This window comes from Microtus pennsylvanicus, chromosome 7, assembly GCF_037038515.1.
Source record: "Microtus pennsylvanicus isolate mMicPen1 chromosome 7, mMicPen1.hap1, whole genome shotgun sequence".
Classification (NCBI taxonomy): domain Eukaryota; kingdom Metazoa; phylum Chordata; class Mammalia; order Rodentia; family Cricetidae; genus Microtus; species Microtus pennsylvanicus.
The window spans coordinates 95076400-95089059 of record NC_134585.1 but is presented as its reverse complement, the minus strand read 5'-3'; the positions used below and the strand labels follow the sequence as shown (position 1 = coordinate 95089059).

The following is a 12660-nucleotide window of genomic DNA, read 5'->3' as shown; positions in this document are numbered from 1 at the left end:
CTAACGTTAGTCCATAACTAACTCAGAAATAAACTGACTATGGAAGCAAGGTAACCAAGATCTTATATAAGCCCATAAAACCCTATTAACCTACGGCATATTATTAAAAGATTACTGCAAATAAGTACCATGTAAATTAAATACTACAAACAGAAGTTATTTCTATAGGAAAAAAACTGAAACAAAACTTGAAGTTCCAACCTGAAACCCTAAGTACACATTTATTTACACATCCCCTTTCTCTTTCTACCATAAACCACATTGGGACAAAGATTCCAAACATCCTAGCCTTAAGCCCTCATGACCTGTTGGAAAACTACCCCACCAGCTGCAAGTCCCATGAGCTATGGTGAAGGTTTCAGCAGGGTGCACAAGGGAATACGGCTACGAACTAAAACAGTTAAGTTTTCTAATAATAAAGAGACTTCAAATAATTGAACATTACACGATGAACACCAAAGATCTGAGTAAGTTAGGACAAGTTAACTAGCACATAGATGCTTAGCTACTGTGCAAAGCTAAACTCTGCAGACAGAATGAAGGTGTTAAATGAAGAGTCCATCAAACAAGGAACTTTACATTCCCAGAAATAAATTTCAATAACCATTATTTGATGATGAATCAAAGGAGTGTTTAAAGAGTGGGTGTTAACCTTCAAGAAGCCTCCCACATGCAAAATAGTGCCTTTGGTAGTTGCTGTTATTCACAGTACTGTCAAGTAACACACTGATCAGTTACAGGTACAGCCTAATGTTGTGAAGGAAATTATACTAGACGATCAAAATTAGGACATAAAAAATTTAATAGGATCAAAACTAATCATGAATAAAGATGTCCATACAAATTTAAAATACAGCGTAAGTTATGAGAGACACATCCTCATATCAACTTACACATAAAAAGACAAGGATTCCATTAACTCTATGGGAGTTGGTTCAAACAATGTGACACTCAGGTCACATGAACAAGAACTTAGTGCTCAGACAAGAGAGGCAATCAAAATCAGAACTGATCTGACCAAATAGTATTATATTCAGAAAATGACCTAAGTGGGACATTGAAAATTTAAAGGGAAGTCAAAGAAAGTAACATGATAAAGGTAATTCAAGCTATTTCCAAGATGGAATAGTAGAAGAAATCTGTTTATCTAGAAATAGAGAATGTCTAATAAGCTAAAATATATACAAAACTACTACAAAAAAATGTATTTGACTTTTTCTATATAATTCAAAACTGTGAAACATAGATGCATAAAGCCTGTGTAAGGAAAATTAAAGCTGGAATAGAGGGGGGCAACCAACTGAGCGCTAGCAAATGACAAAAAAGAAATACTGTTACAAGGCCAATGCTACCAGCAACTTATGCTACAGAATAGCCAGCTTAGAATCAGACAAGACGTTCAATAAGTGACTAGGTAACATGGTGACAACTCAAGGCCTAGCTTCTGCAAAGCTGCTGAGGAGTCCTGTTCAATCACACCCAGTCTGCATACTTGATAGATATGTCTTGGTCTTTCTATCTAATTTTGGAGTAGGGAAGAAACAATCTTAGTAGCTACTGTTTCTCCTGAGCACTCTAAGAGCAGCTAAGATATTTTATTATCAAGTTTTCTTCTCAGATCAATATATGCCATTTTCAAGTAAGCAAAATTTGCGTATTTTATATTTAGACAGAACAATCTTTTCATGTGTGTAGTATCTGCACCTCAAAGCAGGATTGCTGACTGCATGCAGTGAATACACACCAGCAAGTAATCTAGTTTTAAAAGCAGTTTGGACATCTTACCTTTTCAACATCTGCCTTGGTTGCATTAGTATCATTATCCAATCTTTCATAACTCTGTTGTGCTTTCTCCGCTTCTCTACATTCTCTTTCAAATTTCTTTTTACTCTGTAAAGAAAATGGAAATAACTTATCTCCTTTGAATAGTAGGTTAAATGTTACCAATATGTGCTAAGTAAAAATGAACGGAACACTGTAAGTAAAATTGTTCTAAGTTGGAAAATTAAATCTATTATTATAACTAATTTATATTGGTTATGGTATTTATGTGTCTTAAATTATCAGATATTTATTTTTGACAATAAAGAAAAAAATCAGGCATGATTAATACTCAGTGTATACCGAATTCTCTGTCCAAAAAAGGGAAAAATTTTTATTATAAACAAATCTTCATTGGTTAGTTTTGGTGTTTGCTTCCATGTTTTTCTAGCAGGACCCCAACACAATTAAGATGCAGAACTATTCCTTCAAAAGGGTTTTTTTTTAAATATTTATTTATTTATTTATTTATTTATTATGTATACAATATTCTGTCTGTGTGTATGTCTGTAGTCCAGAAGAGGGCACCAGACCTCATTACAGATGGTTGTGAGCCACCATGTGGTTGCTGGGAATTGAACTCAGGACCTTTGGAAGAGCAGGCAATGCTCTTAACCACTGAGCCATCTCTCCAGCCCCCCAAAAGGGTTTTATGTTGCTTCTATTATTATGTGACAGGAGTATTATCAGCACAGATAGAAACTTACTTGTTTTTGTGTTGGATTTTTCCTTTAATAAACAAAAGCAGGGTTTTACTATGTAGTTCAAGCTGGCCTAGATTTCACTTGTGTAGTCCAACTTGTCCTTGGGCATTTAATCCTCCTGCCTCAGACTTCAGGGTGCTAGGATGCCTAGCTAGGTGCCACCATACCCAACTTTAATTCAAACTAATATGATTTAAAAATGCTGTTTATGAGTGCTCAGCAGTTGAGCACTTGCAGCTCTTGTACAGGAGGCTGACTTACAATCATCAGTAACTCCAGTTCCAGGGAGCTGACACCCTTTTCTGGCACGAGGCACACACATGGTGTACATAAATGCATGCAAGAAAACATTCATACACATAAAAAAATGAAAAATTTAAAAGCTATTTATGACAAAAGCATGATACTTAAATGTACACACACAAGTTTGATTTTTTTATTTTCAATATACACTTATTGCTAATTCAACCTGAGTCTCCCCACACTGTTTAAATCTCTCCACAGTAAATTCTAACATTAGGAATTCTATCAATTTTGTTTTCTCTGTTCAGTTTCTCCTTTGGGTTTCTAATCTGCTTGCGTCTGAACTCATACCAGCTATCCCAATGCATAGCTGTTCTCTTGGGGTTTCCCTTTCCTATAATCCCAAGGACACCTTGCACCTCTTATCTGGATCACATTTAGCAGTAGCTTTCTAGAATGTTTGTAAAATACCATTTTTTTTCCTTTTTCAGAGAATTTTATTTGAGTGGTTCTTACAAAGACTGTTGCAATATGAAAGTCATTTGTTTGATAGAAATATCAAGCTGTCTTGTCAAACACACTGAAGTAACCCAAAAATATATTTCAGAGCTCACAGACCTTTTAAAAAGAGCAAAGATTATATGCAACCAGACAAAACCTATTTCTGCATTTCCTTATCACTTGCTCAGACAGCTTTGCTCAAACTGTTACATCAACCATCTTCAGGAAATGCAGGGATCATTTTGTTTGGAACCTCAAGACACACTAACACACAGTATTTACAAAGAAACTTTTACAGATACATTAATTGAAAAGTTACCAATACTATTTTTGAGATTAGAAATGTTTGTATTGTTACCACTTCACCCCACCCCCATTCTGAAGCTTTCTGAACCCAAGCTACTGTGACGGCCTTTCCCACCACTTTTAACACAGTTTGGCTGAGTATAATTGCAAACAATTTCTTTCAGAAATTTAAAAGTACTACTTTACTATTTTCTGTGGGGTTTTGTTTTGTTTCTTTGTTTGTTTGATCAAGACAGGGTTTCTCTGTATAGTATCTTTGGCTGTCCTGGAACTCACTTTGTAGACCAAGCTAGCCTCAAACTCATAGAGAACCTTCTTCTGTCTCCCGAATGCTGAGCTGTAAGGCTTGCACAACCACTGCTGGCTGATTTTCTGGTTTCTATATACACAGACCAGGATATGCCCAATCCTATTTGTATTTCTGATTATTTTAGAAGACATGCTTATTTTATTTATTGCATCATTTTGTTGCCATGATTAAATGTGTTTCTCAGGAAATTCATGTCTTTGAATTTTTTTCCTGGATTTACTTATGACCATCTTTCTTTTATATCTGGCATGCTTATTATTTTGAAAAAGAAACTGCTAAATAAAATCTTCTAATTTTATTATGTTACTTTATAGTTTTAACCTATGTTCCTTTGGTTTACTAGTGAATTTTTCTTTCCTCCTTCTATGAACTTCTTTTGTTCCTTATACCCACTGTTTTAACTAGTAACCATATTTTAGTAACTGTCCTTATTTCCAAAGATATAGTATTTCCTCTGTTGCACAGAGAAGATTAATACCAGTTTTAAGTTTTTAAGCTTTTTACCTTTCATAGTTGCTGTTTCTTTTTCTACCACTTTTTTCTTTTGGTTTTTCGAGACAGGGTTTCTCTTTGCAGCCCTGGCTGTTCTGGAACTCTTTCAGTAGACCAGGCTGGCCTCAACCTCAGAAAGATCTGCCTCCCGAGTGCTGGGATTAAAGGTGTGCACCACCATGCCCAGCACTGCTGTTTCTTCTAAGTTGCTTTTTTCCTATATATTAGTGTGGTCTCTGTCTGGGGAATCTTTAGCTGTGTGCTCTTATTTTAAATGCCCATTAAAAACTCTATAGGTGGGGTTGGTTGAGCCTGGTCTTTCCCTCTAGAATGAAACAGCCAGGTAGTTTCCTTGGAAAAACCCTGTGTGATTCCCCTCCACCCCCACCCCACCCCTCTTTCTAAGTCCTTGCCTGGAGAATGCCTTGCTATCAGTGTTCTGAGAATTACCCCCCAAAAAGAAAGCAGAAGATTTGAATATTTTTATTTACCCAATCCCATTGTGGAGCCAGTGGCTATGGGTTAATAAATCTGATACAAATTGAGGTTACTTACAAATAAGTATTTTATATTAGGTATCTTATTTGTGGAAAAACATTTACTTTTCCTGTAATTGTCAAGTACACAAAAGAATACAAATGAATTAAAAATAATCCTTTCCCAGTGTGAAAACCATGTCTAGTCCCTATTCTTCCTGCCTCTCAACACAGAGGCTGTAAATAGCTGTGGCGCGCTGTCCCACTCTCCTCACAGGCTCATCAAAGGTACCTAGGGGGAATATGCTGGGGGTTTCTGGAAGTTTTATGTTCTTGATAAAAAAAAAAAAGGACAGTGAGAAAAGAAATTTTCCTTTTTTTCCTGCCTCTGGGTGCCACTTAAACGAGAACTGGTTCAATCCCTGACCATAAGGCACAAAGCTGTAGAATAGGAACCAGAACAGTCCGTGCGGCAAAGCAAGCACAGATGACAGGTAGCCCTGTGACGCCACTGCACTGACCCCGGGAGCTGACACCTGTAGCCTCCTGACTGATAGGCCCAGCATCTGACAAGGGCCTATCAAAAGATCTTCAAGATCCCTTTCACAGCCTAGTTTACTCTGCCCTCAATTTAAAAGCCATTGTTTATCCTGAGAGTAATAACTATCTTCCAACTTTTTCTTCAATTTTCTCCTAATTTCCCCCAGTTCTTTTATAGCTCCTTCCAACTTTACCAAACTATTAGAAATTCTGTAATTTTGTTTTGACTAAAAAAAGAAAAGAAAAAGACAAAAAATTAGGAAATAGGATCCTATACTTATTTGTACAAACATAAATTATATCTGTCAGTTTCTTTCACTGACTGCAGGTTCCACCAAAGATAAAAATCAGGTCATTTCTACTTTTGAACATATAAGGACAAGTACAAGTAAAGGGTTGATTAGGGTTGAATTTACTTTCATAATATTATTAATGACTTAAAAATACATTTGAAATACCTTATTTTTATAATGGTTCCTTCTTAAGACCTTTGCAACTTTTTCTTAATAACTGCCAATTGTTCTAAAGGCAAGTCAGCAAACTATCAGCAGAGTTATGTCAACAGTCATTTCTAGAGGAACCAATATCTCCTTCGTATAGGAGTATGTTATTCTGGGCAAATGAAAATATAGACACTCTCACACTAATTAGATGGCAGAAACTAAGGATGCCACTGACAGTAATTTAAAATTTAATAAATAAAAATCCTCCCTTAAAGTCTTGTTGAAACCAATTACAAAGAAAACGAAACAGACTATTAATGTACCTATGAACTCTAAATCAGCACTGGAGATTAAAAAACATTGACAGCTAAATATAGTTAACTAAAATTAGTTTAAAAAATTAAATTAAGTTTTGAATATGCATTTTAACAGGAAAATATAAAAACATGGCAAATATATGCATGAGCTTTCAAAATGCCAAAGATCTGCACAGCATGAAGAGAAAACAGTGTACCCTGCACACCCTTGTAAACATTCAGCCACAAAGTTCTTATTCTTAAGGAATACAGTATCTACCATAAAAATGCTAACAAAGAAACAATCATTGGCAACCTGAATGTTTAAAGACTGCTTTATACTACAAAGTCTTTCAATCCAGCATTTCCAGTAAAGAAGACTAGTGGCAATATTGACATGTTTAGCAAATATTTAAGAAAATCCACATTATCAAGGACCTTAGGGGAACTTTAAGTAGACAGTATATTTTCTATCTCAGTCCTATCAAGTTCTTTTTCTAGTTAGATGCTTACAGAATTGTAGGACTACTGAGCTGGAAGAAACACTTCCTGAAGGTAATCCTTGCTTTTAGCATTCATATGCTAAAAAGGAGGTCAAGAGAAATATAGTGTTAAGAAGGTTCAAGAACCACAATCTTGGTTCTCTCCATTTGGAGGCAAGTGGTCTCCCTGTTTCCCACTACTCCAAATCCCTCTCCATATTGGATAAGTTTCTCTACCGTACACCATGATATGAAGACTAGAGAATTCGTCTAAATATTTACATAGGAAAAAAGGAAAAGGAAATGAGCTCATCTCCTTCATTTCTATTTCTTGTTTATTATACAACAAAACAAATGGCAGATTATGAACAATACACTAGAAATATTAGACTCAGAGGTAAAGTATAACTGGGTTTAGGAGAAAGTCAGTCTTTACGTTTTCTGATTAACCATGAAAAATACTGTGACTCACATTATCCATCTGTTTCCAACACATGTCAAGGTACTGTTGAGCTTTTCGTCCTTCTTGGAGATGCTGAAGATTAAAACCGCCAACAAACAAAAATAATTACACTAGTAAGTAAAAGGCCCTTCACTTTATTCTTTTTCAAGGTGATACAATACATACATGTATAGTTATGCTTCTTTAACTAGAGTTAGAAAGAGAATAAAACAAACGTCTTTAAACCACATTTTATAGATTACAGGCACATTTAAGGAAATAATGATCGTCTTCAATCTATAAAACATCAGATAACAAGTAATATATCTTTTAGCTCTACCAGCCAAATGATATTCTGTCTAGACAATACAAAACAGCCATAGAAAATATCAAATACAATGAATGCAAATTAAACTTTATAGACACTGAAATCCAAATTACATAAAACTTTACATGACAAATATTTAGTTCCTAATTCTTTCTTCAGTCACCTACATATGTAAAGTATCCTAGCTTGTGGGACCTAGGAAACAAATATAAGTGATGGGCTGTATTGGTCTGTGGGCTGTATGTTGCCAAACCCTGCTCTTAAATTCAAACAGGCCAAAAACTGGTAAGCATATCTTACAGTTTTTCCTCTTTTACTGAAAAATATTTCACAGTATATTCTGATCTCCCAATTTATAAGTAAAAGAAATTTAGTAATATAGAAAACAAATTTTATTAAATATATATTTCTAAAAAGAAAAATAATTATTTGTCTGAAACTATTTTATAAGACTGTTGTAATTATATAAAAATTACAAAGATTACCATTTTTCTTTCAGTTTTCAGATCATGGGCATATCTCATTAATTCACCATACACTCTGTGTGCCATTTCTTCCGCAACCACCTCTCGCTGTCCTGCATAGTCGTTTAACTCATTAAGGATGTTAAAAAAGGCAATACATGAAGTAAACCTGAAAAAAAACATATTCAAAATAGTAAGATTTAGTTTTGCTTCCATTACAATTTTTTGGTGAGGGATTTTTGGTGTCTAAAGCAAGTTTTAATAACACTCAACCTAAATTCCAGCTACTGGTTATACATTAACTACATATGGAAAGAATCCTGTATTAAGCTTAAGTTGTACATGTCTAAGTATCTTTAAGTAGCCTTTAATTTATAAAAGGGATATTAGGGGATCAAAATATAATAAGAATACTACCTGCAGGCTCTTTTGACATAGTGGAACCTCTTAAGTTGCCAACTGACTGGCCTGAGCTTGGGAATCACTTGGGTGGATTCCTAGGCTTGGCAGCTGAGCCTGTTGCAGAGATGATGTGCTTGTTCTCGAGGACAGAACCTGCCAATCACACCACTCAAATGCATCTTGATAGCTGATCTACAGAACAACTTTGCTATCAGCTCTGGATACAGCTGCCTGTATGCCTGCCCACATCCTGAATGAAGGTGTACCATTATGATTGGCACCAAAGCGGGATAAAGGGGGCAAAAATAAGGGTAAAAATGTGTGTGAGGGGAAGGAGAGAAACAAAGAAAATTACTGTGTTAAAAAAATGTATATATCTACTTGGAACACACCAAGGAGTAAATTCTTTGAAACTGACAGATCAGACAGGGATCCCTTAAGAATGCTAAGAACCAATACATATACAAAAGCTGTTGAGCCTAACCTCATTTAGTTTCTGTATAGTCAAGCTTAATATTTTCCAAACACCCAAAATAAATGTATAACTTTTTATTCAGGATTTAAAAATTATCCCCCATATTTCACCACTTTCCATTATCCTTTTAAAGCAACCAGCCAAGCAGTTTTCACTACCTGCAAAGCAATACTCTTAGAAAGCTAATGTCAACTACACAGTAAACGCCACAATGAAGTATGGGAAAATACTTTCTTTTAGACACCAAACAACTCAAGTAAAACCCTGGTCTAAATCTTACTTGGAAATCCTCCTTTCAATTATTCTAAAAAAAATAAATAAATAAAAAACAACAAACAAAAGACAACCCAATACCAAAAAAAAAAAAATAACAAAAACACTACTAAGTTCATTAAAGCACCCATCCTCAAAAGATAAAAAGCAGTCCATGTGATGTTTTTATTAAAACAAATTTAAAGAAAAACTTCATAAGCCAATCACAGTATATTTTACAAAGTAATAAAGTGTATATATGTTCTGAATATTTTTAACATGCAGTAACTAACAGCTTAGATTTACCTTGGCTCTTCATCTTTGGATGAGCGTTTGGGACAGTACTTCTTAACCAAATTTCTACAGGAAGAAAAGTTGTAATTTTATAAACAACACTTTTGAAATAAAAATATTATATAGTTTCCAATTTTATAAAATACTATTGTAGATAAAAACACTGAGAACAGCAACATGATCTTCAGCAAACATTAACATAACATGATCATTACTTACATTTTGTTCTTAGGATATTAACACTACATCTGTTTATGGTATTGTATTTAATTAGAGTATGCTATTAACGAAGAGGAACAATACAAAAATAATAAGAAATTACTACATAATACAGTAGTCATTTTAGTTTCATTTCTGTTGCTGTGACAAAATACCCTGAAAAAATTACTCAGTGGAAAGGGTGTTACAATTCCAAGTTACAGTCTTTCATTGTGGGGAAATCAAGTCAGGAACCTGAAGCAGCTAGACAGTCACAATCAAGAATAGAGACTGTGGATACGCACATACCTGCGCTCATCTCATCTCGATTATACAGTCTAGGACCTGAACTCAGGAAGTGCTGCCACCCACTATGGTTAGGCCTTCTTGCCTAAATTAATGTAATCAAGACAACCTCTCACAGACATGCCCACAGGCCAACCAGATCTAAATAACCTCTCATTGAGACTCACTTCCCAGGTAATTCTAGATTGTGTCAAGCTGACAAGTGAAGTTAACCATCACCATATTTTTTACACACACACACACACACACACACACACACACACACACACACACACACACACACAATTTCTAAGCAACTATACAGAAACACAGACAAACATTTTAACAGGTAAGATCACTGATCTAGACGTATGAAATACAGATATTTCTAAGTAATATCACATGAAGAGACTAGGTAGCTTTTAAAAGGGCTTTCTGAAAAGAATAAAGGCTAAAATTTCCAATTTGCTGACTATACCTAAAGAGGAAACAAGAAATTAGGAAGCTGGAAAGCCTTGGGGGAATTCTAACAGAGAAAGTACAATGAACAAGGAACAGGAAGCAAGAAAAGAAATTCATGAAGAACTCTAAGTGGGCCCTACCTTACTAGCCCATCAAAAATGAACCAGAAAATGAGGAGCACTGAGGTAGAAAGAATAAATAAGGAACACATGGGAAACCTCCTAAGTCATATTAATAAACACTAACTACTCTTAACCAATGGTTAAGTACCAGAAACGTAGCCCAAACTCACTGTAGTACCTTGATATGGGATTCCCCTCTGTATGCTGTGAATGACTACCACTGGTAAATAAAGGAACTGCTTTGAGCCTATAGCAGAGCAGGGCAGAAAGAGCTGGGGGGGGGGGGGACACGACTAAATGGAAGGCTAGGAGAAAGAAGGGCAGAATCAGAGAGATACCATGTATCCCTGCCGGAGACAGACACCAAAACTTTAGCTGGTAAGCCACTGCCAGCTAATACAGCGATACACAGATTAATAAAAATGGGTTAAATTAATAGGTAATAGAGCTAATGGGCCAAGCAGTGATTTAAATAATATGGTTTCTGTGTGATTATTTCGGGTCTAAGCTAGCTAGGCAGCAGGGAAGAACAAGCCACCTTCCTCCAACAGTACCTAATTTCACAATTCACCTAAATACCAGCAAAGATATGAAGTGCTACTCATCATTTCAGGTATCAGAATGGCAGGGAAAACAAGTAATAACTATCAAACTAGTAATTGTGCAAAACGTACAGTCATTCTAAAAGAGAACCCAAAAAGGGGAAGGTATGAGGAAGAGATGACACAAACCTAGAAGTTAAGTAGAATAAGCAAATCCAGAGACAAAAATAGATTAGCAGTGGCCCAAACCAGGAAAAGGAGGAAATTACTGGGGATAGGAACAAAGTTTATTTTTGTGATGATAAAAATGTCCTAAAAGTATAGGACTCTTGAGATGGCTAAATCCTGAAGTGCTTATGTGAAGAGAAAGGAAGAAAGAAAAAAAGAAAAAAGGCCTTTGACAAAATCCAACCTCCAATCATGACTGCAGAAAGAAATTTGATTCTGGGATCTATCAAGTTAAACCATCATAAAGGTATCTTGCCTTCAAAACTTAAGTCTAAGGGTATGTTACTTTGAAAAAGAGGTTTTGTTTTTGTTTCCACAGAAGATGAGAACCTATGGATTCCTTCCAGGCTAATGTGGTTTGATGGAACAATAACCTCAAAAGTTCCCCATGACTGGAGAGGGAGGGGGAGAGGAGTAGGGGGAAGGGGAGAGGGGTGGGAGGAGGGGGAGAAGAGTGGGAGGAGGGGGAGGGAAATGGGCGGCTGGGAGAAGGTGGAAATTTTTTTTTATTCTCCTTTTATCAATAAAAAAAGTAAAAAAAAAAAAAAGTTCCCCATGAACCCTAAAAATACTTAGCCCAGCAAATAGTAGGAAGCAATTTGTAGAAAACAGCCAAATTCCCCAAATGATTATTTATAAATGTTTATTTTCATTTAAAGAGAGATATGATATAGAAATGAATATTTTGTATTGGTATGGATATTGGTCTATTGATACAAGTTTAAGGTTGATTTTGTTATACTGTGTTTATGTATTTCTGCTCTAGTTTAAGGTATGATGTTTATTCAGTGAGACATGTCTGGTTCTGGCAGCACCAGTTACTTCAGAGAGGTTAATGGGCATTGAAGAAATTTGTTATGGAATTTGTGTTCTATATGACCAGGCTAGTCATTTGGACAAGAAATTGTTCTTGCTTGGACAGCTTGATGGTATGCTGTATGAACTGGCCATGCAGGAACCACAGAAAAATAACTGTTACACTTGTCTAAAGAAGGTAAGACAGTCCCTCATGTTCCTGCTTCATGAAAAAGTCTGCCAGACATTCTGGAGGATACAGAAGAAAGTGACTGACAAACTGACAGTAGAGGAAAACAGTCTTTCAAACTTCCTGCTTCATGGAAAAGCCTGTCAGATACTATGGGCCCTTAGGCTGAATGGATGCCCCAAGATTACAAAAGAACTTTGGGTGACTTTCTAGGCAGAAGATGTCTGTCAATTCTAGAGTCTTGGAAGTTGCTTACAATGCACTTCTTGTTAACTAAGGTAATATTATTTCCTTCTAGAGTCTTTGAAGAGTTGAAGACAGTCATAGTTTTCCTTAGTTATGATAAAAGATAAATTAGATATAAAACTTTAGACTCATAAAAAAATATTGTCACTGTAATTCTTGCTTGATACTTGTTTTATTATATGTAATTTACTATGTTAAAGTTAAAACCTTCCTTTTTATTTAGACAGGAAAAGGGAGATGATGTAGGATGTCCTTCTATATACAAGTTGCTTTTATTGGTTAATGAATAAAGCTATTTTGGCAGATGGCAGGGCAGAATAT

The 12660-nt window shown here is 35.5% G+C and overlaps 1 protein-coding gene across 5 annotated transcripts in view; it reads right to left on the bottom strand.

The window, feature by feature from the left end:
- The window catches only part of Fnbp1l (formin binding protein 1 like), a 72729-nt gene that overhangs the window by 23098 nt on the left and 36971 nt on the right, over positions 1-12660 (bottom strand). For all 5 annotated transcript variants that reach the window (XM_075981472.1, XM_075981468.1, XM_075981471.1 and 2 more), the window contains exons 3-6: positions 9284-9337; positions 7870-8017; positions 7087-7149; positions 1786-1890 (exon numbers count right to left, since the gene is read on the bottom strand). In XM_075981472.1, the coding sequence (XP_075837587.1) occupies positions 1786-1890; positions 7087-7149; positions 7870-8017; positions 9284-9337 (370 nt within the window). The remainder of the gene's footprint in view (positions 1-1785; positions 1891-7086; positions 7150-7869; positions 8018-9283; positions 9338-12660) is intronic.